At 44.8% G+C, this 27,981-nt stretch overlaps 2 protein-coding genes and 1 non-coding gene across 5 annotated transcripts; 2 read left to right on the top strand and 1 right to left on the bottom strand.

Annotated features, from left to right (window-relative positions):
* Positions 1–1,108: 1,108 nt before the first annotated feature.
* On the top strand, positions 1,109–8,108 carry LOC4337074 (homeobox-leucine zipper protein ROC2-like). 3 transcript variants are annotated; one of them, NM_001402433.1, is made up of 13 exons: positions 1,109–1,314; positions 1,406–1,733; positions 2,846–3,120; positions 3,711–3,828; positions 4,441–4,629; positions 4,723–5,181; positions 5,314–5,415; positions 5,560–5,760; positions 5,876–6,050; positions 6,188–6,459; positions 6,828–6,923; positions 7,028–7,454; positions 7,562–8,108. In NM_001402433.1, exons 2-12 carry the CDS (start codon positions 1,647–1,649, stop codon positions 7,406–7,408), a joined length of 2,355 nt encoding a protein of 784 aa, NP_001389362.1. In that variant the 5' UTR covers positions 1,109–1,314; positions 1,406–1,646; the 3' UTR covers positions 7,409–7,454; positions 7,562–8,108. The 3 variants fall into 3 exon arrangements, with proteins under 3 accessions (NP_001389362.1, NP_001389361.1, NP_001389363.1); NM_001402432.1 differs by having other exon boundaries at positions 1,112–1,733; NM_001402434.1 differs by lacking the exons at positions 1,109–1,314; positions 1,406–1,733 and adding an exon at positions 2,209–2,300.
* On the bottom strand, positions 8,097–12,937 carry LOC4337073 (uncharacterized). The gene is made up of 16 exons (XM_015780855.3): positions 12,766–12,937; positions 12,509–12,655; positions 12,087–12,178; positions 11,897–11,993; positions 11,576–11,619; positions 11,356–11,444; positions 10,978–11,069; positions 10,740–10,886; positions 10,508–10,655; positions 10,340–10,416; positions 9,800–9,871; positions 9,570–9,617; positions 9,288–9,415; positions 9,047–9,206; positions 8,746–8,947; positions 8,097–8,511 (listed from the first exon to the last, which is right to left on the bottom strand). Exons 1-16 carry the CDS (start codon positions 12,889–12,891, stop codon positions 8,462–8,464), a joined length of 1,719 nt encoding a protein of 572 aa, XP_015636341.2. The 5' UTR covers positions 12,892–12,937; the 3' UTR covers positions 8,097–8,461.
* A 717-nt stretch (positions 12,938–13,654) lies between these two features.
* On the top strand, positions 13,655–27,683 carry LOC4337072 (putative F-box/FBD/LRR-repeat protein At5g56810). Its single transcript, XR_010741155.1, has 6 exons — positions 13,655–13,805; positions 13,914–14,191; positions 20,063–20,163; positions 25,602–26,457; positions 26,594–26,749; positions 27,125–27,683. It is a non-coding gene; the product is annotated as a putative F-box/FBD/LRR-repeat protein At5g56810 (transcript).
* Positions 27,684–27,981: the final 298 nt, after the last annotated feature.

The raw sequence follows: 27,981 nt of genomic DNA, 5'->3' as shown, positions 1-27,981 counted from the left end.
GATCGATCGACTCCCAAAAATATAAGTAAAATACTCGAGTCAAAATGCATCAGTTTGCATGCATAGTGAAACAGCAGCAAGCTGGTCTTCCACAGGATACTTTTTGACCCATTCCTCCTATACATGCATGTAATTAATCACAAAGTTGCAAAAAATACAATACTATGATTGTGTATTTGTGTGTACTATATATAAAACAAATAAATTAACCTAGTAGTAACTGATCAGTATCGATCGAGAGTCAACAAAATATATGTAGACTACGACGATACGTGTGTGCCTTCCTGTTTTCTTTTGTTCTTATCTTTGGGCCGCACTATACGCTGCATCTATACTAAACAGTAGTGAAAAATCTACCTCTCCACCACTCAATTATTACGCCGGTCTATAATAATTCGTTGTATAAATTACGGGGCAACAGTGAATTATTCATGTGCTCTTGCGTGTAGGATTGCCAAACAACTGTTTCATGGTCAGATAAATGAAAAAAAAGCGACAAATTGGTAACAATAAGGAAATGTTAATTAATTTATGACATGTATTACTTTCATTAAAAATATAATAGTTTCTGACTATACATGTATCTCGGAGGTACATAACCAAAAATTCTTAGAGGAAGTATAAAAAAAATGTTTTCTTGTTATTGGCTACGAGGTCTCCCAAAAATCCAATGTTGTACAAATACTATATTACATGTCAATTTGAAATTGTGTTAATAAGTAAAAAAGGACACTCCAATTTCTCCATATCCTCAATTGAGGAAATATAAAAACAAAATTTGTTTAAAAAAATGTTTCAGGAAGTATAAAAAATGTTTTATTGTTCTTGGCTATGAGGTCTCCCAAAAATCCAGTGTTGTACAAACACTATATTACATGTCAATTTGACATTGTGTTAATAAATAATAAGTCAAAAAAGGACACTCTAATTTCTCCATATCCTCAATTGAGGGAATATAAAAACAAAAATTGGAATTGAAAGTTGAAACCATGCACCACTAGTCTCTCTCTCTCTCTCTCTCTCTCTCTCTCCCCTTCCATCTCTTTCTCTCCCCTAGCAATTACACTACGCCTTCTCCATAAATGCGATTGCACCCTCTCAACACTCCGCGGCAATAACTCCTTCGCCCCCCTCTCCACATTCTCTTCCACCTGTGTTCCCCTTTTCTTCTCCTCTTCTTCTTCCTCTCCTCCTCCTGATCCTGATCGAGAAGATCTCACCTTGATCTCTTGCCGTGTGATCTCTAGCTCTCGCTAGCCCTCTGAACCTTGCAGTTTGTTGTTTGCACCCGGTGAAACATCTTCTTTTGTGCAGGTAGGAGAGACAGCAAAGCAGAGATAAGAGTTCTATATTTGCATGTAGTTCTTGTCTTGGATCTCACTGGCTGGCTGTCTCCTCTCTGCAGCAAGGTTCGTTGGGCTAGCTTGTGTGCTAGATCTGTTTCTACTTGCGTTTGCGTTGCTTGGCAAGCAAGATATATATATATATATCTATATCTATCTATCTATCATTCTATCTCCCTACATATTTAGAGCTAGCACTTTGTGTGTTCTTTGGGTTTGGGACACACTCATATACGCGTGTTCATGAGTGGAAATGGAAGGAGCTGCAAGGGCAAGAATTAGGGTTTGAGATATAGGAGTATAATGATGATCCCGGCGAGGCATATGCCGTCGATGATCGGCCGGAACGGCGCAGCGTACGGATCCTCATCGGCACTGTCACTCAGCCAGGTAAAGAATTTCTTTTGTCAGGAATTTGAGCTGAAAAGAAATTAATTTCAAGGGGTGGCCTGCTTTCCTTTTATTTTCTTGAAAAATCCAAAGACTTTTGAGCGTTTTGCTGTGCTAGATTTTTACCTTTTGCGTCTTCTTTCTCTTTCTTGTGTTTGATTAATTTGAGGTGTTACTACTTGAGATGAAAAGCTAGAAGAGGGGAAAAAAAGCAATACATTCAGTTCTGAAGTTTCTGAAGATAATTAGTCACACTTTCTTGGAAAATGAGAAGTTTCAGGGTTGTGGAGAGAGAGAGAAGGGGGGCTATATAGAGGGGAGAGAAAGAGGTTATCTCCAGTACTTAGTGGTTGCTGTTCACACATATTAGGTCATAAGATTCAGAGTACATGAGAGCCTCCCTTTCTTTAAGACTGGCCTACTCCTCTCCCTACTCCTATATAAGGGGAGCAGATGAACAGGTCAGCTGATAGATAGATAGATAGGACTATGGAGAGGAGGGAGATTTTCCAAGTTGCTGATCTTGCACACATATTGAGAGGGAAACCTGTAGATCATCTTCAACAGGTTTGTTGTTGCTTGCTTCCTTGTTCTTCCAAGCTTTTTGGGTCTTTGTGTTGTGGCACTCTTGAAGAAGAAACATATCGATCTAGCTACCCTTTCTTTCTTATTCCTCTTTGCAAGCTTGCTTTCACATCTTCTGCATATACCAAAGGGAATCAAAAAAGGAGAAAAGTTTCTTCACTTAGCTTGTCTCCTCATCCCTTCCTGATTTAAAGCAATCTTCCATTTTATCCCCAAATTTTTTTCTGTGTTTTTATGAAGTATGAACACACCAGATTTTTCCTTGCAGAAATGAGAAAGTTATCAATATGGGTTGTTTTTGTTCATGCATACAATTTTTTCTTCTATCTTTTCCACAAAACTTTGAACTTCTCCACTTTGTCTAGTATCTATTTAATGCATATGCCATGTATAAAACGCACGGAATAAATAGGTACTACTACTGTAAAGGCGTAATCTGTGGTACCAAATTGGTAGCTAAGTTTTGCTCTTTATGTAGCACACGCATACTAATCCTCAATTAATTCGATCTGCTCCAAAATTCGCAGCCAAACTTGCTGGATAATCACCAGTTCCAGCAAGCGTTCCAGCATCAGCAGCAGCAGCATCATCTCCTTGACCAGATCCCGGCGACGACGGCGGAGAGCGGCGACAACATGATCCGCAGCCGTGCGTCCGACCCTCTCGGCGGCGACGAGTTCGAGAGCAAGTCCGGCAGCGAGAACGTCGACGGCGTCTCCGTCGACGACCAGGACCCCAACCAGCGGCCGCGCAAGAAGCGCTACCACCGCCACACCCAGCATCAGATCCAGGAGATGGAAGCGTAATAACACTCAACTCATAGCTATTTACTTAATTAATTATGTGTTCTTGATTCCATATAGTATATACTTTGTTTGATTGTCCTAGAAATGTGACATATTTGAGTTCAGTTCAGTTTTGCCCCAGCTAGCTTGTTCTTGGAATGTTATTCATGGGTGTTCTAATTCAGAAAATTACGCATGAAATGCTGTGTTAGTCTACTGAAATCAATGTGAGGAGATGAGTACAAATGGAACAGCTGGTTAATTATACTGTCTTTAATTAATTTCCCATGGACTGATGTAAGCTTGCGTAGAAGTCAAATTGATTTCTCTTGCCCGTCCATTTCCCCTGGACGAACTGCATAAAGTTGACTCGTTGATCAAAACCGTTTTTGTTCTTTTGCACTCTCCCCCAAACAAAACGGAAGACGAAGCATTCAAGAACGTAGTACGAATTTTGCGTTCACACGTTCAACCGAACTTCAAAAATTTCCCCTTCTAATTTATTTTTCCTGGATGCATTAATTCGTACGTACTATTAACTTACTGATGACTAATAGAATTAAATTAATCTCGGTTCATCTGTTCTAAATCTATCTGATCTGATCAGATTCTTCAAGGAATGTCCACACCCAGATGATAAGCAGCGCAAGGAGCTGAGCCGGGAGCTCGGCCTGGAGCCTCTCCAAGTGAAGTTCTGGTTCCAGAACAAGCGCACCCAAATGAAGGTGAAAAAACCTAATTAATCACCCAAATAGTTGTTGATTCTGCTCATCATTTTCACCTTTCTTTCACCTGTGTTCGTAGCAGTACAATTCTTTTTTTTAGGAAACACATGTACGTGTAATTAATCAGGACGTTGCAACCTGCAAGCGAGTGCAAATGCAACGGATTCTTTGGATTTCTGGTTGAGAAAATTTCGGCCGGAAAGAAGGCGAGCTTGCGAGATAGAGAGAAGAGAGAGAGCGTCGTCTTCTTCTTCCTCCTCGTCGTCACAACCACTTCATTTAAGCCTCTGACCTAGCTCCTGCAGGACGCATTCATGGCGTATTACTATAACTGGACAAGGCTTGCCCACGCACCCCCATGTCCGCTTCTGCATTGCACACTGCCAAATGTGGCAGTTGCAGGCCTACGCCTCCGTCCGTCCTCCATAGTCAAACCCTTCCCCTACCTTGCTGACCTAGCTGCATACGTGTACAGTGATTGGAATTAACAGTTTGCACGAACGAACACACTGTCATAGTGTCATCGTCAATCCGTTGCAAAGATTTTCGAAGTTTTTAGCTTGAAATTTGAGTAAAAATGGTGTGTGATTTGATGTGTTGGGGAGAGTGCAGAACCAGCATGAGAGGCACGAGAACTCGCAGCTGCGGTCGGATAACGAGAAGCTCCGGGCCGAGAACATGCGGTACAAGGAGGCCCTGAGCAGCGCCTCCTGCCCCAACTGCGGCGGCCCCGCCGCCCTCGGCGAGATGTCCTTCGACGAGCACCACCTCCGCATCGAGAACGCCCGCCTCCGCGAAGAGGTAGTTTTCACCATATCTGAACAATCGATCGATCATGGTGACACCGCCATTGCATGGATCGTCGCACGCTGATCGTGTCGTTGTGCTTGTCAGATCGATAGGATATCGGCGATCGCGGCGAAGTACGTGGGGAAGCCAATGGTGCCGTTCCCGGTGCTGTCGAACCCGATGGCGGCGGCGGCGTCGCGGGCGCCGCTGGACCTCCCCGTGGCGCCGTACGGCGTGCCGGGCGACATGTTCGGCGGCGGTGGCGCCGGGGAGCTGCTGCGCGGGGTGCAGTCGGAGGTCGACAAGCCGATGATCGTGGAGCTCGCCGTGGCGGCGATGGAGGAGCTGGTCCGCATGGCGCAGCTGGACGAGCCGCTCTGGAGCGTCGCGCCGCCGCTCGACGCCACGGCGGCGGCGATGGAGACGCTCAGCGAGGAGGAGTACGCGCGCATGTTCCCCCGAGGGCTCGGCCCCAAGCAGTACGGGCTCAGGTCGGAGGCGTCCCGCGACAGCGCCGTCGTCATCATGACGCACGCCAACCTCGTCGAGATCCTCATGGACGCGGTAAGCTCTTGGTTAATTTTCTGTCAGTCAGTGCGCTATTCTTGTCTGAATGTTTTTTAGTTTGGTGATTTTTATGATCCTGTTTGATTGTTGGGGTCTGAATTTCGTTCAAATTTTGAGTGAATTGCGCAGAATCAGTACGCGGCAGTGTTCTCGAACATCGTGTCGAGGGCCATCACGCTGGAGGTGCTGTCCACCGGCGTCGCGGGGAACTACAACGGTGCATTGCAAGTGGTATGTGTTCATGCTTGTCTTAAAAATTTTGTCTCCTTTCTGAATCTTCTGTCATATTCGGTAGTACCAAAGAATTCGAAGTGTGTACATGTTGGTCACTGAAATGGGACAAAATTGTGTTGGTTTTGGCCGTTTTCTCTGCAGATGTCAGTGGAGTTTCAGGTGCCATCGCCACTGGTGCCAACGAGAGAGAGCTACTTCGTGAGATACTGCAAGCAGAACGCAGACGGGACATGGGCCGTCGTCGACGTCTCGCTGGACAGCCTCCGCCCTAGCCCCGTCCTCAAATGTCGCCGCCGTCCGTCAGGCTGCCTCATCCAAGAAATGCCCAATGGCTACTCCAAGGTGACCATCATCAGCTCATCATCATCATCATCACAAATCAAATCTGAAATTCTGAATTCAAGATATATTGCTGTTCAGAAATCATGGAAAACTGATGAAATTGTTGTATGATCAGGTGACGTGGGTGGAGCATGTGGAGGTGGACGACAGGTCGGTGCACAACATCTACAAGCTGCTGGTGAACTCCGGGCTGGCGTTCGGCGCGCGGCGGTGGGTCGGCACGCTGGACCGCCAGTGCGAGCGCCTCGCCAGCGTCATGGCCAGCAACATCCCCACCAGCGACATCGGCGGTAAGTAATTGATCGAGCATGCAGCGAATTTCACCCTTTAATTTGATCCAAAACGAAATTAAAATTCAGATATGTTCAATCACTAAACCACGCAGTGGATTTAATTGTGTTTGTTGAATGAATGAATATAATTGCAGTGATTACGAGCTCGGAGGGGAGGAAGAGCATGCTGAAGCTGGCGGAGAGGATGGTGGTGAGCTTCTGCGGCGGCGTGACGGCGTCGGTGGCGCATCAGTGGACGACGCTGTCCGGCAGCGGCGCCGAGGACGTCCGCGTCATGACGAGGAAGAGCGTCGACGACCCCGGGAGGCCCCCCGGCATCGTCCTCAACGCCGCCACCTCCTTCTGGCTCCCCGTCCCTCCCAAGCGCGTCTTCGACTTCCTCCGCGACGAATCCTCTCGCAGTGAGGTACTCCCTCTGTTTTATATCATAAGTCGCTTTTACGTCAAAAAAAAAGTCGCTTTGTTTTTTATTCAGATGAATTTTGTAAAAAAAAACATAGTAGCGCTTTTAATACAAAGCAAACACATTTTATCACAATATATTCAATATTAAATTTAATAAAACTAATTTAATATTTTATATGCTATTAATTTTTTTAAAATTTTATTTAACTTAATAAAGTTTGACTAGGAAAGAAGTCAATACGACTTATAATATTAAACAGATAGAATACCTATAAATCCATGATAAGGTTAACAAGAATACAATTACAAACTCTTAGTTCGCGAAAAAAATTACAAAATCTTAAACTTTGAAAATAAATTTATTTTCAGTGGGACATCCTCTCCAATGGCGGTATCGTTCAAGAAATGGCCCACATCGCCAATGGCCGGGATCAGGGCAACTGCGTCTCACTTCTTCGCGTCAACGTAAGCAGCAATTCATCCAAGATCAAAACGCAAGATATATACGAGCATGCGATAATGCGCGATGTATTGATCGATCCCGTTTCATGTACAAATATATATTGCAGAGCTCGAACTCGAACCAGAGCAACATGCTGATCCTGCAGGAGAGCTGCACGGACGCGTCGGGGTCGTACGTCATCTACGCGCCGGTGGACGTGGTTGCGATGAACGTCGTGCTAAACGGCGGCGACCCGGACTACGTCGCGCTGCTGCCATCGGGCTTCGCCATCCTGCCCGATGGGCCGGCGCACGACGGTGGCGACGGCGACGGCGGCGTCGGCGTCGGCTCCGGCGGGTCGCTGCTGACGGTGGCGTTCCAGATACTGGTGGACTCCGTCCCGACGGCGAAGCTCTCGCTGGGGTCGGTGGCGACGGTGAACAGCCTCATCGCCTGCACGGTGGAGCGCATCAAGGCGGCCGTCTCCGGCGAGAGCAATCCGCAGTAGCTTCGTCCTTGAATCAAACAAAAGCTTCTTGTGCTTTCAATTTCAGGTACAAATGCACCAAATTACTTCAGAACTCTTGCGAGATTAATTGCATCAGTTAATGAGAGGTATATCTGTAAAATTTCTGATGAGTTTGATCATGTTTGTGTGCAGGAGCAGCAAAATTTTGGAGCTTTCATCAGTGGGAAGTCAAGAACGCACCTCAGACTGTCCTTGCCATGTGGTGCCCATATATAGTTTGGATTATTTTTCGCTAGTTTTTCCGCAAATTCGGGAAATTTCAAAAAAAATGTGTCACCACTACGCAAGGGCGGTTGGTTCGGGTATTGACTTCCTCTTCATGTTCGCCTCTCGGATGCTGCTACCTTATGAATTTAGGGTTCTTCTGGAGTACAAAAAAAACCCCTTAATTTGATCTGTAATTTCTGTTGTTCAGACTTCCCAGTACCTAGCTAGCTAGTAGGAGTTGCAGAATAGAGATCTGTGTCCCTGTCTTATACTTTTAGTTCTCTTCAGTGTTTGATCAGTGCTGTTTCAATCCAAAATTGTGTGTGCTGTGCTTGTTATTAGTTCTTCCTTGCTGCTTCAATGAAGGCGATGTTAATTTCAGTTTCCAGCAGTTGCAGAGTTGTGTAAGATGACTTGCATTTCATTGCCTTCAACAGTATTCTATCAGAACTGTCGCATATCCCCCAAAAAACAGCACAATCAATTTAATACTCCTTGATAAAATTTATGCCACTCTTATTATTTACATCACTGATTACCCTTCAAAAGATTACATATATACGACAATCCCTACATGGAAATACTCGAGTGCTTCTGCCATAACCTTCACCCCATGAACAAACATTTCAGTTCCCAGAAACTATACGGTCTCATCCAAAGCAACTTAGCTCGCCTTTAGACTGAATAATGAACTGGATAAACTCATAAGAGACGCCACTTGGATCTTCATGATTCATGACATTACCACCAAAAGCCTCGGCAGTCAGCACAGATGATGTCCGCGAGGGAATCATTGTATGAATCCATTGCACTCATGAAAGTACATCATTCCGTGGGGACGAGATCGTCAAACGAAAAATCATGGATCGGTGCACCTGCAAAACAAGTTGAGTTCTGGAGTAACTCGTGTGTTCATTTTACAAAAGGCTTATTAACGGAAACACATTTTAATAGTTTTCTCAGGATGGCATTTTTCAAAACAACTTGATTCTTAAATATATCACTTACATATGGAGTTTGTTCCTAGCAAACATGTTTGTGCGGTAACAAACATGAAAGGATGCTTACTCCACATTTAACAATATAAGTTTGCTAAAAGAGTTTTTTACCTTTTTGTTCAGCTAACAGGTAGAACGGAATGTGAGCTACCATCTTTGTTCCTCCTTCACTCCAGTTGACAATACCAGGACCATTTCCTTGTGCGGTGGATGGTCCTAGTACAGATAAACAAATGGCCGGTTCATTCAATAGACCTAAATAGTCACAAGCACGTTGCCACACTCTCCTGTCCGAGGTTCGGGAACGAGCGACCTGTACGAAAGTAAGTTACAAGCTCAAACGATGAAAATGAGTGGTGACAGTAATATATCAAACCTTAATATTCCTCAAACTGGAAGGATTAGGGCCTACCTTGGCCAATGATACACGTGCTCTTGGAAGCAACTCATTATGGAACGTTGCTAGCTTTGCTATGGCAGTCACCACAAAGCAGAGGAGCCTAGCTTGAGATGATTTTCTAGAAGATGCACCCATAGGATCAAATCCTGTGTCCTGACTTAATCCCAAACGACTTCACAACAAGAGATAAGAGGTCAGTCAAAAGAGATGCCATGCAAGTTTAGAAAAAAAAGACTGGTTTAACAGGGCCCACCTGGTAGCCAGATTTTCATATAACAGCAACTCCAAATTTTCAAACAGTTCACGAGCTACATCTTTGCGATTTTTTCCTCCAGCTCCATGCTCACCAATGGCCCAACACAAATGCAATGCTAATTCAGTCTGTGTAAATAAATCACATTCGATCAGAAAACTCAGTTGATGTGGAGAAGAGTATTAATCATTTAAGATAATCAGAACTAGGATAAGAGAGCAGGTGAAAATTAGCAGTTTGGTGAACTTATAAAATCAAAATGTACTTAAAACATATACTTGCCTTTGCAGGATTATCATGAGCCTCCCCAAGTCTGTCTGTAATGGGCTTCTGTAGAATGGTTTGAAATTATAGTGCAAAATTTTTAGTGGAACCAGAAAAAGGAGATATTTACTTTGTTGCTTAAATATGCTACAACATTCACTCTCAGAAAAAGAAATGCTACAAACATGGTATATTGGTTCAGAGAATTGACATGTATATGCATGTCTAGTTATATGTATACCCAGTACCTTTAGCAGTGCAATGATGTCAGGGGAGCGCTGGAATGCAGCCAATATGAAATCTGAAAGTCTTTTCCTCACCTACAGCAATTTTATTGCAAGGAACTTGTTTGAAGGGTGATATAGAATTGTGGAAATAACCAAACATAAATCCCCATACGAACATATACCATCCTTTTGTACTGAAGGTACATATGATGTGAAGAAAATTCGAAAACATGATTTACTTCTTCCATTTTGTTCGTTAGACACTCCAATGTAATGTATACGTTCCACAAATTTCAACTTTTAGGATAGCTTTAGCAATTAACAATTTTACTTAAAAAAAACTATATAAGCCGTATATCTAAATAGATGGGTGTATCATCAATTGTTTTCTTGAGGAATTGATTCTTAATTGCTGACTAAAATTTAGTTTCCTATGCAAGTAAGCACTTCGGTTCAATCATCAAGTAAGCACTTCAATGATCTTACCGTAGTACTGTAGTTACTACTCCAGTATTAGACGCAGTATTAGACGCAATGGGAAAAGGACACCCACTTGCCTACCTCGAAGGAGTATACTTTGTCAGGGAACATTGCTGCATATCTTGACATAACTACAGGAATCAGAGCGCATAGGAGTGCTGAAGTGACAAATAGTAGAGGGTCAAATCAACAATATGTTGGTCATCACTCATCAGTATGTATAGCAATTAACAAAGATAGGCAACATACAGTCGTTAACGTCCCGCAATGCTGTAGCAAAATATAATGTAAGAAAACGAGGTGCCATTTTCAGTGACTGTTTCAATCTGTCCGATTGTGGGCTATTAACTGCTGCCTGTAAGGTTGAAGATATCGTAGGAGATGTCCAATGTTTTGCCTGAGGAAAACATCAGAAAATGAGAAGACTAGATCAAGGCATTCACTGAAGAACATGGAACACATACTTCAAGGAACTACTTACAGCAATACCATCATTCTCATCTTTTAGAAGATCAAGGAACATCGGGTCAGCAAGGTCTAGAGGACCACTATCATCCGAACCTGCATTGCCAATGGCATCTTCTATAGCAGAACCAGTGTATGCTTCATCCATTAGTGCAAGTAGCATCTGTACGATAGAAAAAGATTAGCAAGCTTATTAGTTTTGATAGGTGACATTTCATTTACAGCTTTTAGGTCAAATCATTACGGAAATCAACCTCAGGAGCAGCACTCTTCTGTATAGTAGCTATACTACTACCGATGAGAGTTCCAGAACTTCTTTCCACCTTTTCCAATGCTACCACTAACACTGTTTTGTTCCATGAGTAAGCAATAGAACAAATGACACCAATTAGTAAAAAAAGCATAATAGTACAGGATAAGCATCCTCAGTAGCAGCATGTTATACACATTACATGCATCTCGCATGTTGGAAGAGATGTGCCCCAGATGTCAGCAGTCAGCACATGCAACAGTTTAATAACACTATCATAATAAACTTGGCTAATTAGCTTCTAAAATCATGAAGTTTACAGCCTTGCACAATCTAAAGAAGCTAGAGGAAAATTCTGGAAGTCTGGAATCAGAAGGCTTACTTGGAAGATCCATAAGGGACAGGAAGAGAGGAAGAAAAGATCCTGCTGACATCATTAACGGAAGCACTTCTGAGAACTTCCTCTCCAATCTAAAACAAAGGAAACCCAAGTTAGATAGGTCAAATCATTGCTGGAAAGAGGTAGAATGAACTTCTTCATATTTACACAGTAAAATATCAGCAAATATGTGAGGAGTTCATGAGCAATTAAGATGGCATACCTCTCACCATTTGATGCAATTAGCTTCAGCAACAATGGAAAAAACTGCACATAGACAGCATCACGAAAGCATTGCCAAATATTAACATCATTAAATAGTAATTTGGAAAGAGAACAAAACAGAAAAGTCAAAAAAGAAAGGAGGAAATTGGATTGAGATCTTTTCAAGAAGTATGCTTGATTCATTGGCCCTTGCCAGTAGAAGCCTAGAGCTACATTTATGCAAAAAAAATTCTAACTGACAATATAAAGAATGGTAGTTGACATAAGATGTAGATATTTTGATAATTCTAGTGCTGTATAACATTATATGGTATGGCACCTGTGGAATTAATGTGGGAAAAGAGCTCAGGATCTTTGTCTTATTCGCTATCAGGAATTCAAGTGTACGTTCTGCGACAATAGGATCAGCGAACTCCCTATCATCAAGAAAGAATAGCCAAGTGATTGAGGGTAAGCAGGAAAATAAAAATAAACAATCGCATACCCAATACATCAAGAAAAATTATTACCTACTTAGGCAAGAGCGGAAGAAGGTCCTCAAGCTACCATCAGCATCATGCAGGACTGCCTCCCCAAAGTCCAGGAAGAACTGCAGAATGGTCTGGGTAGGGAGCAGTAATACAGTATGTATTATTAGACAGGTTTTTCTTCAAATATATGATGACTAAAAATGTGTGTACATTACTAATCAAATCTAAATGATTCTATTCACCAACAATTGTCCACAGAGAATGATTATATGGGGTCAAATGGGGATCATAAGGTTAACCATTAACATTAGAGCAAGCTCGCCCCTAAAGATGCAAACATTTCACAAAACTACCAAAACATTGCAACGATATCGTCCTCCAACCTAACATGTAAGAATAACAACCATTTGCAGCCAAGATGGGGGAAAAACTTCACATCAGTGAATCGAAGCACAGCTTACGAGTAGCAGCACGCCGCTGGAGGCCACGGATTGGGTCGGCGCGGCGGCGCAGCGCTGGAACAGCTTGCTCATCACAGGGAACGCCCGGGCCACCATCTCGTCGCTGGCCCCCTTGGCCTCCTTGCACATCTCGCACACCCTCCTCACCTTCACGCCGCAAAGCCCACACGAGTCAACAAGCCAAAACGTGAGCACATCCCACCCCCCCTGATTCGAAGACCATGGAAGGGGCCAGGGTTGCAGAGAGATGCGCTTACGGATTCGAGGAGGTTGGGGTCGGAGGCGGGGTCGGCGGCCGCGGCGGAGTCCCTGGATGCGGCGGAGAGGGAGCGGAGGTGGAAGTTGTAGCTGCCATCGCCGGCGGCGAGCTCCGGCGAAGCCATGGCCGTCGCCTCCGACGAACGAGTGAGTTTACAGATGGGGACGTATGATGGGCCTCAGCCGAATTAGAGCCCATTAAACTAGGCCCACGTTGCACTCTGGGCCGTTGGATAACACGTACGAAATGTAACTCCTATTTAATCTGAGTCGGCTTCTAAAAAAAAAAAAATTAATCTGAGTCGGTCTCACTGCTGATTTTTCACCTTTTGGTCCTTTAAAAAAACTTATTATTCACGCAGTGAGAGGTGTCTGAATAAGTTTAGAAAAACTTTTGGTCTTTTAGAAAAACTTAAGGCCATTTTGGTTTGAAGCTAAAATATGTGCTATCAAATTGTTTGGCACTTTGAATAGTATATTTTTAGGCCTCTTCACTTTGATGACATTTTCAATATTACCAAGTTTTGATAAAATTGTCAAAAAAGTGGCTACATTTAGTTTGCTGCCAAATTTTTGTAACTATATAAGAAATCATGCCAAAATTTTAGCAACTATACCAAATTTTTGGCATTGCCAAAATTTGGTAAGGTTTTTTTGGTATCAAAGTGAACAGGCCTTTATTAATGTTTGATTTACTATCAAAATATACCAATAGCACAAAAAATTTGGTAGTACCAATATTTTAGTATGGTAGGAAACCAAACATACCCTTATTCTCTTTTTGGTCCTTAAAAAAACTTTTTCATCTTTAAAAAACTTTTTGAGATCTATTTATAAAATATTTTTTTCTAAAAGGATCAAAATGTGAAAAATTCAGCAGGGAGAGGTGTCTGTCCCTCCCACAGTCCCACTCCCACCTCCCCTCATTGCCTCGCCGCCGCTCGCCGTCGTTATCCACCGGACAACGAGCATCCCCTGACGAGCGCAGAACCGAGCTCCGGCGCCGCCGATCTCGGATGCCAAGGCGGGCTACAGGTAGGTGATTTTCTTTTTGTTCCCTAATCAGTTTTTTTTCGATTTAATTATTTCGGCCTATAGTTTCTTATTCGTTTTCCATGTTGATATTTTTCGCCTTCTTTTTTTTCAGTTTTGCCTCTCCCGATTGCTCCGTCTCTCGAGTCGGTTTCCGATTCGAACGCAGGATGCCAAATTAACCGCTAACTCCTTCAAAATCTGAACTCGGGAGGCAAGAGAAGAAGAGAATCAAACAGAGCGCCTCTGGATTTTGATTCTCAACACTACAAGAGGCATTTTTTTTTTTGCCGGTGGAGTATATGAACGGCAAGCGGAAGAGATCGGGTGGAACCATGGAGACTCGTGCCATCAAGTGCAGGACGATGCAGCTTCTCCATGAACTTCAAATAAGTATGCTTCCCCGTCCTCAAGTCTTTGATCTAATTCCTATACAGAGATTGTTGATTCCGCTGTTTCTAGGGTTCATTTCATATGTCTGAAGAAGAAAAATCTGTTCCTTTTTTTTCCTGGGTGAGACGCCTTTTTAATGGAGGGGCGGCGGTTGAAAAAAAAACAACTCTTTTTTTTTAATAACCTGGTTGGTTCTTCACCTAAACTACACTTTTTTTTTCTTAAGGTGCTATCTAAACAGAAGGCAATTGTTAACTCTCGTCTGGTCTAAGCTCAAATATTAACTTTATTTTAGAGTAAATTTCACAAAACTATACGTTTTGTGGTCTATGTTGCAGAAAACTACACACTTTGATACTTGGCATTTAAGTACATATATTTCGGTAGTGTTGTTTTATAAAACCACACTATCAATGAATAAATCCACCGTGAGATGACATGGCTGTTCCACCTAAACGAGGACGTGGCATCCTATGCTATTAATTTTTTGCATGACCTCCTATGCTTGTCAGCGCCGGCGCGGACGGCCGTTCCATATTTCCGCCCATCGACGACCACCGAACAATATCGTGTAGCTCTCACCGCCTTCGGCCTGCATCTCGTCGTCATGTCAGCCACAAGCCAGCGCCTTTCCTCTCACTGCTATCCCCTCGCCGCCGCGCCACGAGGTTCCTCGCTAGGCCTCATCATCTCTCCCGGCGGCCCCTCACCATCCTCTGGTCATCTCTCTCCAATACATGCTATGCTCGAGATCTGGAGTTAGCAGGCAACTCGCTGGCTACATGCCTCTTCGAGTACTGCGGCCCCTTGTGTCTCATTCCAGTACTATGGTGGCTCTGCCATTCTGCTACTAACAGGTATAGTTTGGTTCTTTTTTTTTGGTCCAAGGAATCAATCAGGTGCCCATTTCATAGTGAGTTTTCTAAAAAATCTAGTGTGAATGAGCAAGTTCCAACTGAAATTTCACATAGGTTTGTAGTTTTTTGCCTCACTGTTGATTGATTTTGTTAAAAAAAACAGTTAATTCATCAAATATGGAGGTTTCTAATGCCTCTGAAATGAAAGTAGTACAAAACATGGGAGCTATAAGGGGAGGACAGGGAACTAGTATTCTAAATTTTACAGTCAGTCCACTATTGTACTTAATTTCAGGTAGATAAATTACGCTTCAGTGGAAAGGATCACTGAGTCTGAAGTTTGTGGCTATAACCCCTTGAGTTAATTGATTGTTCCATTCAGCTTGTAGTACTGGAACTTGACAAGAGAAGCACAGTAGTTTGGCTGTAGATAGTAGTAGGTGGCTCCTTTCATGTCTGCAGGAAAGTGCTCCTAAACCAAGCACAACCTTCAGTTGTGGTAAGCACAATACAGACCTAAACTCATGGAACTTTGAAATGAAATAAAAATGGTATAATGCTCCATTAGACATGTTCACACATCTAGTTTGATCAACAAGTATTCTTAATAACCAGCTCAACAAATAGTGCAAGAACAATAAACTCAAAACAACCATATAGAAAGGTGATCACTGACCAGAAAACAAGTCACAGAATAAAATCCTTGGTAACATATCGTGCTGGGATTGTGTAGCGCCCGTTCCGTCGTGGCGCCTAGCGGGAAAATTATCTCTGAAAAACCCTAATTGCGAAATTTGTTTCTTCGCTTGTTGTCTAGTGTCCGTGCCATCTCAAGATCTCAATCCCCGATCTATCGTCGAGTTCAATTCCAAATCCAAATCCCTCCAAATCAAATTCCTCCGCAAAAGTCTAATTTGCCTCCCCCGGGGTCGATGGGCCGAATCCCGCTCGGCCCATCTCTCCCTCCCTCCCCGGCTCTCCCTCTCTCTCTCCCTCTCCCCGCTCCCCCTCCGCTCCGCCCGCGCGCCGCGCGCGCGTGCGCGTGAGTCGCCCGCGCCGAGCGCCCCTTCTCCTTGCTCTCCTTCTCCCCATCCCTGGCGAGCTCCCCGCTCGCGAAGACGGCCCCCGCGCGCCGTTGTTCGCGCGCGCGCCCGCGTGGTTCCCCGCCCGAGCCGTGTCGTCTGCGCCGTCCGCGTCGCCCGGTCCCGCTACCCTGCCGCGCCCACAGCCGCGCAGCCGCTCGGCCCGGCGAGCCAGCGCGCGTGCCCAGCCGCGCCGCCCGTTGTATCCCGCGCGCGCGTGCCGAGTGGCCGACCGCCTGGTCGCCGCCGCCGTCACCCTCTACCGCGCCAGCCCGCGCCTGTCGCCCGTGTCGTCGCGCCGCTCCAAACCGCCCCGCCGTCATCGCCGTCGTCATCGCCTCGGCCCCGCCACTCCGCGCGCAAGCCGCCAAGGGACGGAGGCCGAGCCCTCCTCCCTCTGCCGCGACGCTCCCGCTCCCTCCTCCCTTTTTCCCAAAGCGGCAAGGGGCAAGCCCCCTTTCTCTCCCTCTTTTTCCTTTTCCTCTTCCTCGCCGGCGTCATCCGCCTCTGTCGCCGTTTTGGCCGCAAGCGCCGAGCGCCAGCTCGCGCCTTGACCGCCCAAAGTCGGTTTCCAAACCGACATTGCCGCCCCCTTTAAACCCAGGCGCCCTCCCTTCCTCTTTTCCCCTCCCAATCTTCCCTATTTCTCGCCCGCGCCATTGCCGTCCCTCTCGCCGACCGCCGCCGTCGCGTGTGTGCCGGAGGAGCCGGTGCGCACTAGGACGCGGAAGGGGACTTCGGGCGCGTCCTCTTCTTCCTCTTCCTCGGCCCGAGGCCGGAGAGATTACTCCCGCGCCGTCGGCCTCTCGTCACTGCGCCCCGACCCGCACGGTAGTGCCTCCCTCCGTTCTTCCTCCTCGCTCCATCTTCCCCCCTTAGTTTTCGGTGGTAGCACGAGTAGCCTCCCCGTAGCTAGCCGGCGCCGCCCCGACCGTTGCCGTCGCTCGCCGTGTGCTCGCCGCCGTCGCCGCCCGAGCTCGGAAGCGCCGCTCGTCGCCGGCCTCGCTCGGCGTAGTTCCGCCCAATCCGACGCTAGCATCGGATTCCCGTAGCCGCGTAGATGCTCTCGCCGCCGGGAATTGGCCCCTCGTGACCTCGTCGCCGTTTTCCCCTTTTCCCGCCGCCGGTTGCCGCCGCCGCGATTCGCCGCCGTCAAGCTCCCTCCGGCGAATCCGAACCGTTGGCTCGTCTCCCCTCGTCACGTGCAACCACCCGGTGTGCTCGCTTTTGCCTGTATCGCCGTGGTTCGCTCCGCCGCTCGCCGCTGTCGACCACCGTCCGTTCCGGCCGGCGTCGTCGTCTACCTCCCGCCGGCCCGCGTGGGAGCCACGTAGGCGCCACGTCGGCACCAGCTCAGCCGAGGTCGGGACGGGCCGACCCCGGTCAGCCCCTCCCGTGCGCGCGTTCCACCGCGAGCCGTGAGGCTGCGCGTGGGCCCGCCGCATCCGCGTCCACCGCGAACCGCGCGCGTGCACCGAGTCCTTCCCCCACCCTAGCGCCGCGCCGCGTGCTCCCTCCGCACGGTGAGCCGAGCCACTGACAAGCGGGTCCCACCCGGGACCGCACGCGGTGAGCCCGGTCCACCGGCTCTCTCTCTCCTCCCTCCCGCGCGCGCGCGTCTTGGGCCGCTCTAGGCCGCCTTCTTGGGCCGGCCGGCCCGTTAAGCTCGGCCGAGCCGCCCTTTCTCTCGGGCCGCGCCCTAGCCGCCCGAGAAAAGTCTATAATCCCTCCCTCTTTTCTTTTCTTTTCTTTTTCTTTTCCAAAAAGGATTTAATTAAATCCTTTTCCTTTAGACCAAAAATCCAATAATCTTAGAAATTCAATATCTTCCCATCCGTAAATCCGTTTGACACCGTTCAACTTCCAAAATTCCTCAAAACTCGAGATCTATCTAATGGCACGCTTAGAGGTCATTAATAGGGCTTTATTTTCGCCGTTTGTTGAGTTGTCCCGTTTCGCGTGTAGTTTCGGAGCCCGAAGACCCGCAGTGCGAGGATTTCGAGGATCAAGCTCCAGATCTCGAGCAAGGCAAGCCACCTTTGAACATCTTGAGCCTGTATTTGAAATTTAATTATGTTGCTTGAAAAATATTATGCATTGTTAGGATCGCACTTAATCTGTTGTCTCGTCTGCAAGGCAGATTGGCGGACCTACCTAATTTGTTGCATTTGACCCTTCCTTCGTTAATTGTTATATCATGAACCCTTGTAACCATCTAGTTGCGTCTCGATATTCGTGCACCCTGTGCGAGTATCGACGGACGCCTTCAAACTTAATATCTGAATAACAACTTGGGTAAAACTTGGGTTTTACAAAATACTTGGAAAACCCGACACCTGGGTCGGTGCTTGCGAACTAAATGAATTTCCAAAACCGCGGACCGGGGAACATACCGGGTGTACGGTTTCCCACTCTCGCACTTAAGGACCGATTCCTTGGAATTTCATCCAAACATAAGGCAAGTACGACCACATGGGTGGAATGGGACACCCCTGGCTGAGTAACTAGCTTATCAGGGGAGCCTTGATGCCGAGAGACTTGTGGATTTGCCGGGGTGGTGTCAGGGAGGACCCCTAGGCTTCCTGGCACAGTATGGTCTAGGACCTAACCTGTTGTTGGTCTGGGACCCCTCTCGTCGGCATATGGTAAACCTGTGTCGGCTTTGGAAATGCCTTGTCATGAAAGCTTGGAGGTCTCCCGACGTGGTTGATCCCCACGGGCTGGGTGATCCGGGTTAGTAATGTCGTGTGGGTAAAGTGTACCCCCTCTGCAGAGGTTAACAAACTGTTCGAACAGCCGTGCCCACGGTCATGGGCGGATGTGAGGTGATTCCTAGCGTAGTTTTGTTTGACTACTGCTTGTGAAATTGCTGTTGGGGAAAGGAGTTCGATGTTTGAAAAATCTGCAGCTGATGGGATCAGCTAAGCGGATCCTGCTGATGAGGAGTTCTTCCAGGAGCAAGCCGGCTACGATGAGTTTTAGGGTTTCGGCCTAGTTCCCAAGTCGCGCCTGTGATGTTTGGTCCAAGTCCTGGCTTCCGTTTCCCTTTTGTAATGCAGTTGTGAGCTCGGGATCTGTTCGCAGCCCAACATGACTGTACCTCTACTCTATAATAAAGAGACCTCTGTTGCTGTGATATTCTGTCTTCCTGTGATACCAGCACTGTATCCTGGGACTGGTATCGATTAACAGGTTAATTTGGAGCGTCACGGGCTAGTTCCGGTCGGGGCTAGTTCGGGGCGTGACAGATTGGAAGGCACATATGTGCGTATATTTAGTTGCAGCAGTTTTAGTGGGCCATGCGCATAGAAGTCCAGCTTGTCCCACGATGCCACGTCCTTGTCCTAGGTGGAACAGCCACATCATCTCGCGTGTGAATTCATTCATTGATAGTGTAGTTTTGTGAAACTACACTATCAAAATATATGTACTTAAGTGCCAAATGTCAAAGTGTGTGTAGTTTTCTGCAACTTGGACCACAAAACGTGTAGTTTTGTGAAATTTACTCTTTATTTTAACGTAACTCCAGGGTCTTTGACTCTGTGCTCTCTTCGGTCTTAGTGGTTCTAGAGTCCATCCTTTCGGAGGGCCGGCTGTGGTCGTTAGCGGCCGTCGCTTCCTTTGGGGAATTGTTGGGAGCGTAGAGTGGCTCTGCCCTCTCCCGCTGTTTGGAGTAGAGTTACCGTTGTATCGAGTTCTTTTTTCCTTTCCTTCCTTGTTTTTTTTATCTTTGTTTTTCTTCCTTCCTTGGCATAGGCCGATCTGGCTGAGTGCGTCGTGTAACAAAAACTCTATTCTTCTAATATATTGACGTGCAATCCTTTTGTGCGTTCGTGGAAAAATTAACCTTTATTTTGGTTTGTTCAAATTAGCAGTTCTTGTCTGAATTACATTATCAAATTCGGAATCTAATAGTTGGTTTTTATCTCCAGACGAATTGGGCACATCTGCAAAAATAATTGACGCACCACCGCGACGAGGTGATATTTCTACTGGCATAATGCGAGAACTCCCGCTCGATAAACTTCCAGAGGTATGGATTGCTAAGAATGTTTTGATTACTATCGTTGAAACTTCTATGTCTTCGTGTGCTTGGATCGTAGGATTTATTTTTCCTCGAGGGATTGATTGTAGGAATTTGGTGGTGAACACATATTTAAACAACAAATCAACAATGTTTGGGCAAACTATCTACCACTCAATGATCCTGAATTATCATTGTTACAACCTTTACAGTACTACTAGCAGAACAAACTGCATTTCTTTGCACCACACATCCTTTTATCCGGTTGATTTAAACTAGTCATCGTCTTATCTGAGTTGGGTGAACTATTACTGATCTTCCTGTGCAGCCATGTGGTTTGCTCATGTTGATTCATTAATACTCACTGTTGAGTGTAGGCGTGTGTATTTCAGCCCAATAGGGCCCATTCCACCAATGTATATGTATAGTAGATGAGAAAGGAAATGAAGTGAAGCTTCTAGAGGAAAAATCACAAAACTACATGGTATCAGAGCTGGGTCACCGGCGACCTCGCCGACGCGAACCCTAGTCGGCGGCGGCGCTGTGACCAGAGCGGTTCTGCGGCGACGTCGACAGCTGAGGCGGAGCGGCGACGTCGGACAGCGGAGGCGGAGCGGCAGTGTCGACGGCGGAGGCGGCGACGGCTGCTGCAGAGGTTCTCGACGCGAGCAGCGTGAAGGAGGAGCAGGGCGCACGCTCGCTGGTTGAGCTGCGCAAGGATTTGGTGCAGCACAAGCTGTAGGGAGCACAGCGGCTGAGAGACGCGCAGCTGTTGGATGTAGGATCAACAGAGAAGGATTTGGTGCTATTGGCTATTGTTGTCCGTTCCAGTGGTGGTGACTTTGGTGGTGCTGTTGCTGGTGCTGCTGCTACTTGAGAAGGTGAGGATTTGGAGGTGAAGTGGAAGCTTGGTTTGCTGTTGCTGTTGTTCTGATTTGGGGAAGAAACTGTGTACGAGAGCTTGGCTTGCTGCTGCTGTTGTGCTGATTTGGGGGAAACTGAAAAGTAGTGCTGCTGGGAGGAAGTAGTGCTACTGCTGCTGTTCTGTTTTTGGTGAGAAACTGAGGAGTAGTGTTGTTACTCCTATTAATTGATTTGGCTAGTATCCTAGAAGATTTGGTTGATCTGCCATGGGGGAAATTCAAGGAATTGAGCAAATACTTGAGAAATTGGCTGAAGAAGTTGAAGAAATAAGGGGAAGAATTCAGAAAGTGAAGGAGAAAACAACAGTGCTTGGCAACTTTGTTAATCTCGCACATCCTATGCAGGTACCTAACTCAACTTGGATATTAGACTCCGGAGCATCTAGACATGTTACAGGAATGTCGAGTGAGTTTACATCATATACTCCATTTCAGTCATCATTTAAAGAAACAATTCAAACTGCCGACGGAACTTTACGACATGTGAGGGGAGTGGGAACAGTCAAATGTACTCCATCAATTACATTGTCGTCAGTTTTATATGCTCCCTCTTTTCCTGTTAACCTAGTATCCGTAAGCTCGTTGGTTGATCATATGGATTGTCGAATTACTATTGACCGAGAGAATTGTCTAATTGAGGAGAGAAGAACTGGAAGAAAGCTTGGAACCGGCGTTAGGCATAATGGGTTGTGGTATCTGGATAGAAGAGGGACGGACAAAGCACTATGTAGTGCTTTGTTAGCTAGCACAAGTGAAGAGGAGGCTAAATTGATTCTAAAACATTGTCAATTGGGACATATGTCCTTTGATACTATGTCTAAGGTATTTCCTGATGAGATGAGTAAGGTGGACAAAAGCAAATTAATGTGTGATGCATGCGAGTATGGAAAACATACACGAACCACATACATAAGCAGAGGACTTCGAAGCATTTTGCCATTTGTGTTGGTTCACTCTGATGTATGGACTTCTCCTATTGCTTCGGTAAGTGGAGCAAAGTACTTTGTCACCTTTATTGATTGCCACTCACGAATGACTTGGATATATCTCATGAGACACAAGAGTGAAGTATTGAAATGTTTCAAGAATTTCTATGCTTGGGTTAGGAATCAATTAAACACTTGTGTTAAAGTTATTAGGAGCGATAATGGGGGAGAATATGTGAATGATGAATTTAGGAGTTTTCTCTCAGCAGAAGGAATAGTACATCAAACTTCTTGTGCTGACACACCTCCACAGAACGGAGTAGCTGAGAGGAAAAATCGACATATTCTGGAGGTAACTCGTTCACTCATGTATACGATGAATGTACCAAAGTTTCTATGGAGTGAGGCAGTCATGACAGCAACATATCTCATCAATCGCATGCCATCACGAATACTTGGGATGAAGACTCCATATGAAATGGTGTTTGGGAAGAATGAATTCATTGTTCCTCCAAAAGTGTTTGGGTGTACTTGTTTTGTCAGAGATCATAGACCATCCGTTGGAAAATTGGATCCTCGAGCCGTCAAGTGTATTTTTATAGGTTACTCTTCTGGGCAAAAGGGATATAAATGTTGGAGTCCATCTGAGCGGCGAACTTTTGTTAGTATGGATGTTACTTTTAGAGAGTCTGTTCCGTTCTATGGAGAAAGAACAGATTTGAGTTCCTTGTTTGTTGATCTTGACAATCCAATTATTGATGAGGATGGACAAGAGGGGGAGAATGGATCATCAGGTACTGAAGAAGACACATAATCAAGAAGCATGAAATTTGTGGTTGGCTCAATCCCATATCCTGTTAGTGAACCCATTCATGAGCAAAATTGGAGAAGGCCATGTGAAGAAGAAAATCTACAAGTTTATACTAGGAGGAAAACAAGGTCTTTGGAGGCGCAAACAATAGGGCAACATGAGTCTCCTATGGATGGGATGGAGCAGCAACAATCTTCAATTGTTGCTGAAGTAGGTGATAAACCATCTGATCAGTGTGATACTATACAGATTTCATCGGATACGGAAGGAGAGGAGTTTGAAACAGGGGGAGAAGAAACTAATCTTCCTATTGCTATAAGAAAGGGGGTAAGAAGCAATGCAGGTAAACCTCCACAAAAGTATGGTTTTGAAGCTCAAGGTGTGAATGATGATGAGAATAACATAGCCAATTATGTCTCTTATGCTTCTTTGTCATCCACATATAAGGCCTTTGTGACATCACTAAATTCAGTGGAAATTCCAAATGATTGGAGGGAAAAAAAGCAAGACCCAAGGTGGCATCAAGCTATGCTAGAGGAGCTAGAGGCTCTTGAAAAGAACAAAACATGGGACCTTGTACCATTCCCTAAAGGGAAGAAAGTGGTTAACTGTAAATGGGTTTATACAGTAAAGCAAAATCCTGATGGAAATGTGGAAAGATACAAGGCAAGGCTTGTGGCTAAGGGATATAGTCAAACATATGGAATTGATTATGATGAAACTTTTGCACCAGTAGCAAAGATGAGCACGGTAAGAACTCTTATCTCTTGTGCAGCTAATTTTGATTGGCCATTGCATCAGTTAGATGTCAAGAATGCATTCTTACATGGAGATCTTCAAGAGGAGGTGTATATGGAAATTCCACCTGGATTTGCTACCTCACAAACTGAAGGTAAAGTGTTGAGACTGAAAAAATCTTTATATGGCCTTAAACAATCACCAAGAGCATGGTTTGATCGCTTTAGACGTGCAATGTGTGGTATGGGTTATAAACAGTGCAATGGAGACCACACAGTTTTCTATCGCCATAATAGAGGTCTTAAAACTATTCTTGTTGTGTATGTTGATGACATGATTATCACTGGAGATGATTGCTTGGAGATATCTAGGTTGAAACAAAATCTAAGCAAGGAGTTTGAGGTCAAAGATCTGGGCCAATTAAAATATTTTTTGGGTATTGAAATTGCAAGATCTCCTTGAGGAATAGTTCTTTCACAGCGAAAGTATGTATTGGATCTGCTCAGTGATACAGGTATGCTTGGATGTCGGCCAGCTTCTACACCAATTGAACAAAATCATAAGTTATGTGCTGAATCTGGAGATCCAGTTAATAAAGAGAGATATCAAAGACTTGTGGGAAGGTTGATATATTTGTGTCACACAAGACCTGATATAACTTATGCTGTGAGTGTGGTGAGCCGATACATGCATGATCCTAGAAGTGGTCACATGGATGTTGTGTATAGAATTTTGAGATATTTGAAGGCAAGCCCAGGTAAAGGCATATGGTTCAAGAAGAATGGACACCTAGATGTGGAGGGATATTGTGATGCAGATTGGGGCAGTTGTCTTGATGATATGAGGTCAACATCAGGCTACTGTGTATTTATTGGTGGCAATTTGGTATCTTGGAGGAGCAAGAAACAATCAGTTGTGTCTCGCTCGACTGCTGAGGCGGAATACAGGTCAATGTCGATGAGCTTGAGTGAATTGTTATGGTTGAAAAATCTTTTGGCTGAATTGAAGCTGTCGACAAGCACTTCCATGAAGTTGTGGTGTGACAACAAATCAGCCATAAATATTGCTAACAATCCAGTCCAGCATGATCGAACGAAGCATGTGGAAATAGATCGCTTCTTTATTAAAGAGAGAATGGATGAGGGAACCTTAAACTTAGGCTTTGTAAACTCTGGTGAACAAGTAGCTGATAGTTTAACGAAGGCATTAGGTGCTAGAGAGTGCACTTCTTCGTGTAGCAAGATGGGCATGATAGATATTTATCGCCCATCTTGAGGGGGAGTGTTGAGTGTAGGCGTGTGTATTTCAGCCCAATAGGGCCCATTCCACCAATGTATATGTATAGTAGATGAGAAAGGAAATGAAGTGAAGCTTCTAGAGGAAAAATCACAAAACTACACTCACTAGGATATCATAATGAAAAGGAGAAAAAAATGTTTATGCCACTACCCAATAGTAGAGATTAGTGAATGCACACTTTTCATATGTACCATAATTTTTGCAACCTCTCATATTTGCCACTAACAAGTAACAAGTGCATGGCTTTTTGGGGCAAATTCACACATGGTAATGGATAAGAGATTGTAAAAGTTAGTTGTGTATGTGAGAAGTGTGTCCAAGTTATTGACATACACAAATTTTTTTTGTTTGATTAAATACAATTTCTTTGTCTCGCTTGTTCTTGGCACAGAAACTTATGGATTCTCCTTTTGATCATAACAATGCAATTTAAGGAGCACTAGGTGTCCACCTAGCTGGTATGGTTAGGTGCAGTGATTCAAAGGGCCCTAGTTGTAGCATATAGCACAAAATGATCACAATAATGCCCGATGTTGATAGTGGATTCTAGTACTCTTTATATAAAATCACCAGAGTTGGTGTTTAGTAGCCAAATGGCAATTAACCATTTGGTTCGTATTTAGTAGTGGCCACTATCCACTAGTACAGTTTAAATATAGATACTAAGCAGCTGGTTCTTCTATCTGTTCCAAGTTTGGTTAAATGTCCTGATGAGTGTTGATTTTGTATCTCAAACATGTTTTTTTCCAGGACATCTTGCATCATGTATATTCTCTTATGCCATTGAAAGATGCTGCTCGTGCTGCTTGTGTGTCACATGGATTTCTACGTTGCTGGAGACGCTATCCAATCCTTATATTAAATAACAAAACGATAGGTTTGATTAAGAGAAAACTCAGTTTGGATGACATGGAAAGCTATGCTGTCAGTAAAATTGACCATATTATTAAGAGCCATTCTGGCATTGGGGTGAAAGTGCTTAAACTTCAACTGTTCGCCTGTCCGAATATAAGTGCAGCTGTTCTTGACAAATGGTTTGTAACCGTTATCAAACCTGGGATCGAAGAACTCTCCTTGGAGATGTCTTTCATTGAAAAAACGGACAGAATACAACTTCCCATGTTCCGTTCTATCCAATAAGGCAGAGGGATGGACAATTCAGTCACTTTTCCTCTCCTCCTGTGCTTTTCATCCTACGGTGACTCTTGGTTGCAACATAAGCTTGACAAGCTTGCATCTATGTAAAGTCGATATTTGTGGGGAGGAGTTAGGGCAGTTCCTTTCCAATTCATTCTCTTTGGAGCGATTGGTAATTTCTGAATGCAGTGATATAGTCCAGTTTAAGGTACCTTGCCTGATGCAACAGCTCAAGTACCTCGAGGTTACAAAATGTCAAATGCTACAAGTGATAGAGATAGATGCTCCCAAACTCTCCACTTTTATCTATGGGGATGTTGGAGTTAAAATCTCTCTTGGAGATCCACTGCAGGTCAAGGACATACGTCTGATGGGTTACAATGAAGCCGACACCGTCTGTTATGCTCGTACCAAGCTTCCATCCATTTTGCCAAATATTGAATCACTTGTCGTGTCATCTCCTAATGAGGTATGCATTATTGTTTTCTTTGTGCCATCCAGTTGCTTTATAACTACAATTAATTACATGCTGGTGATATGCATGTCACACGTGCACATGAAACACGACTAAAATTCCTGAGGCATCTCTTCTTCTTCTCTTTCAGATGACCAGTACGCCAGTGGTGCCCAGCAAGTTCCTCCACCTCAAGTTCTTGGAGATTTATCTTAAAGAATTATTTGCCTCACTTCCCAGCTATGATTTCTTTTCTCTGGTTTCTTTCTTGGATGCTTCCCCTGCCTTGGAGACTTTCATCTTGCACGTATGCCACTTTCTCAATGTTGCATACCGCAAATCATAAAAGTTCAGTTAATGCTTGCAGTTTGGGCCTTTGGGGGCTTCTACTCTTAGCAAATTTGGCAGGATAATTAATTCGGTATAGTTCGTTGTAGATATTTTTAATATAGTTTCTCACAATATATAATAGATAGTAGAAATAGTTTAGTACTTAAATACGCACTAGTAAGACAACCAAATAGAGAACATCTGTGGTGCTTCACAAGCCAACAGCAGCAATTCAGTTTGGGCTTTTCTCATGATAAAATATTTTAAGCTTCTATAATCATTATTAGTGACTGTACTTGATGAGGAGTATGTGACCAAGTTTTAATGAGTAACTACTACTATTCCTATGCAGGTAGAGCAGCAGTTCGAAAGGCATGATTCGATTCTTGATGGAGAACCTACGGATTTGAGGCGAATTCTGCACGACGGACATGCCAACCTCCAGAATGTGACGATCACCGGCTTCAATTCTACAAAGAGCATGATTGAGCTAACAACTCACATTCTTGAGAATGCACCATCGCTCAAGTGCATTACGCTGGATACAGCCAACTTCTCTGGCAAGAACCATTTGGCGATGGGCGAATGCTCTCCTATGATGAGAGGAGGGATCTTGGAAGCACGAAGAGCTTTCGAGGCAGCCAGAAGACACATCGCGGGGAAAATACCCTCCTTTGTCGAGTATAAGTTTCTGGAACCCTGCAGGCATTGTCATTTTGGGTACTGACACAATACATCTCAAGAAGTCCAGATAGCGTTTCTTCAGAGGAGAAATTCAAGTGTAGAAATCTATATTGACGCTCAATCCTTTTTGCTTGTTCGCAAAAAAGAAAAATCGAATGTAGAAATGTAAAAATGCACAGCAGTACAGCACAACCAAGTAAAGAACAAGTATGGTATTTTGGGGGACATTCTTGCATTCAGAAGCCAAGAGCAATATTTTTGTGCTAGAATTGTTTTTAGTTTAGTGTCAAAAGCAGTAGCTTTATCTGGTTTTATTAGTATAACATAAAAGAAATGAAATTAGTGACTAAAGGTCATACAGATTACAGAGTAGCTGCCATCGCTCATCGCTGGTTGCAATCGCAAAGCTTCGACAAAGCCATGGCCGTCGACCGTCGTATCGCTGAGTTCGTCTCTGACGAGTGAGTTACTGGGCCGAATAGAGAGCCCATTGAAAAGCAAGGCCCACATTGCATTCTGGTTATA

Source organism: Oryza sativa, chromosome 4, assembly GCF_034140825.1.
Source record: "Oryza sativa Japonica Group chromosome 4, ASM3414082v1".
In the NCBI taxonomy this organism is placed as follows: domain Eukaryota; kingdom Viridiplantae; phylum Streptophyta; class Magnoliopsida; order Poales; family Poaceae; genus Oryza; species Oryza sativa.
Note: the sequence above shows the minus strand (reverse complement) of the source record. Positions and strands in the feature narration are given on the sequence as shown.

Excerpts from the sequence above, each read along its gene's own strand:
- LOC4337074 (NM_001402433.1), top strand. The coding sequence starts at position 1,647 with ATGATGATCCCGGCGAGGCATATGCCGTCGATGATCGGCCGGAACGGC. Across the intron at positions 5,761-5,875 it reads TGCCCAATGGCTACTCCAAG|GTGACGTGGGTGGAGCATGT; the intron begins GTGACCATCATC and ends TTGTATGATCAG. Across the intron at positions 6,051-6,187 it reads CCCCACCAGCGACATCGGCG|TGATTACGAGCTCGGAGGGG; the intron begins GTAAGTAATTGA and ends ATATAATTGCAG.
- LOC4337073 (XM_015780855.3), bottom strand. The coding sequence starts at position 12,891 with ATGGCTTCGCCGGAGCTCGCCGCCGGCGATGGCAGCTACAACTTCCAC. Across the intron at positions 12,656-12,765 it reads ACCCCAACCTCCTCGAATCC|GTGAGGAGGGTGTGCGAGAT; the intron begins GTAAGCGCATCT and ends TGCGGCGTGAAG. Across the intron at positions 10,887-10,977 it reads AGAAGAGTGCTGCTCCTGAG|ATGCTACTTGCACTAATGGA; the intron begins GTTGATTTCCGT and ends TCTATCGTACAG.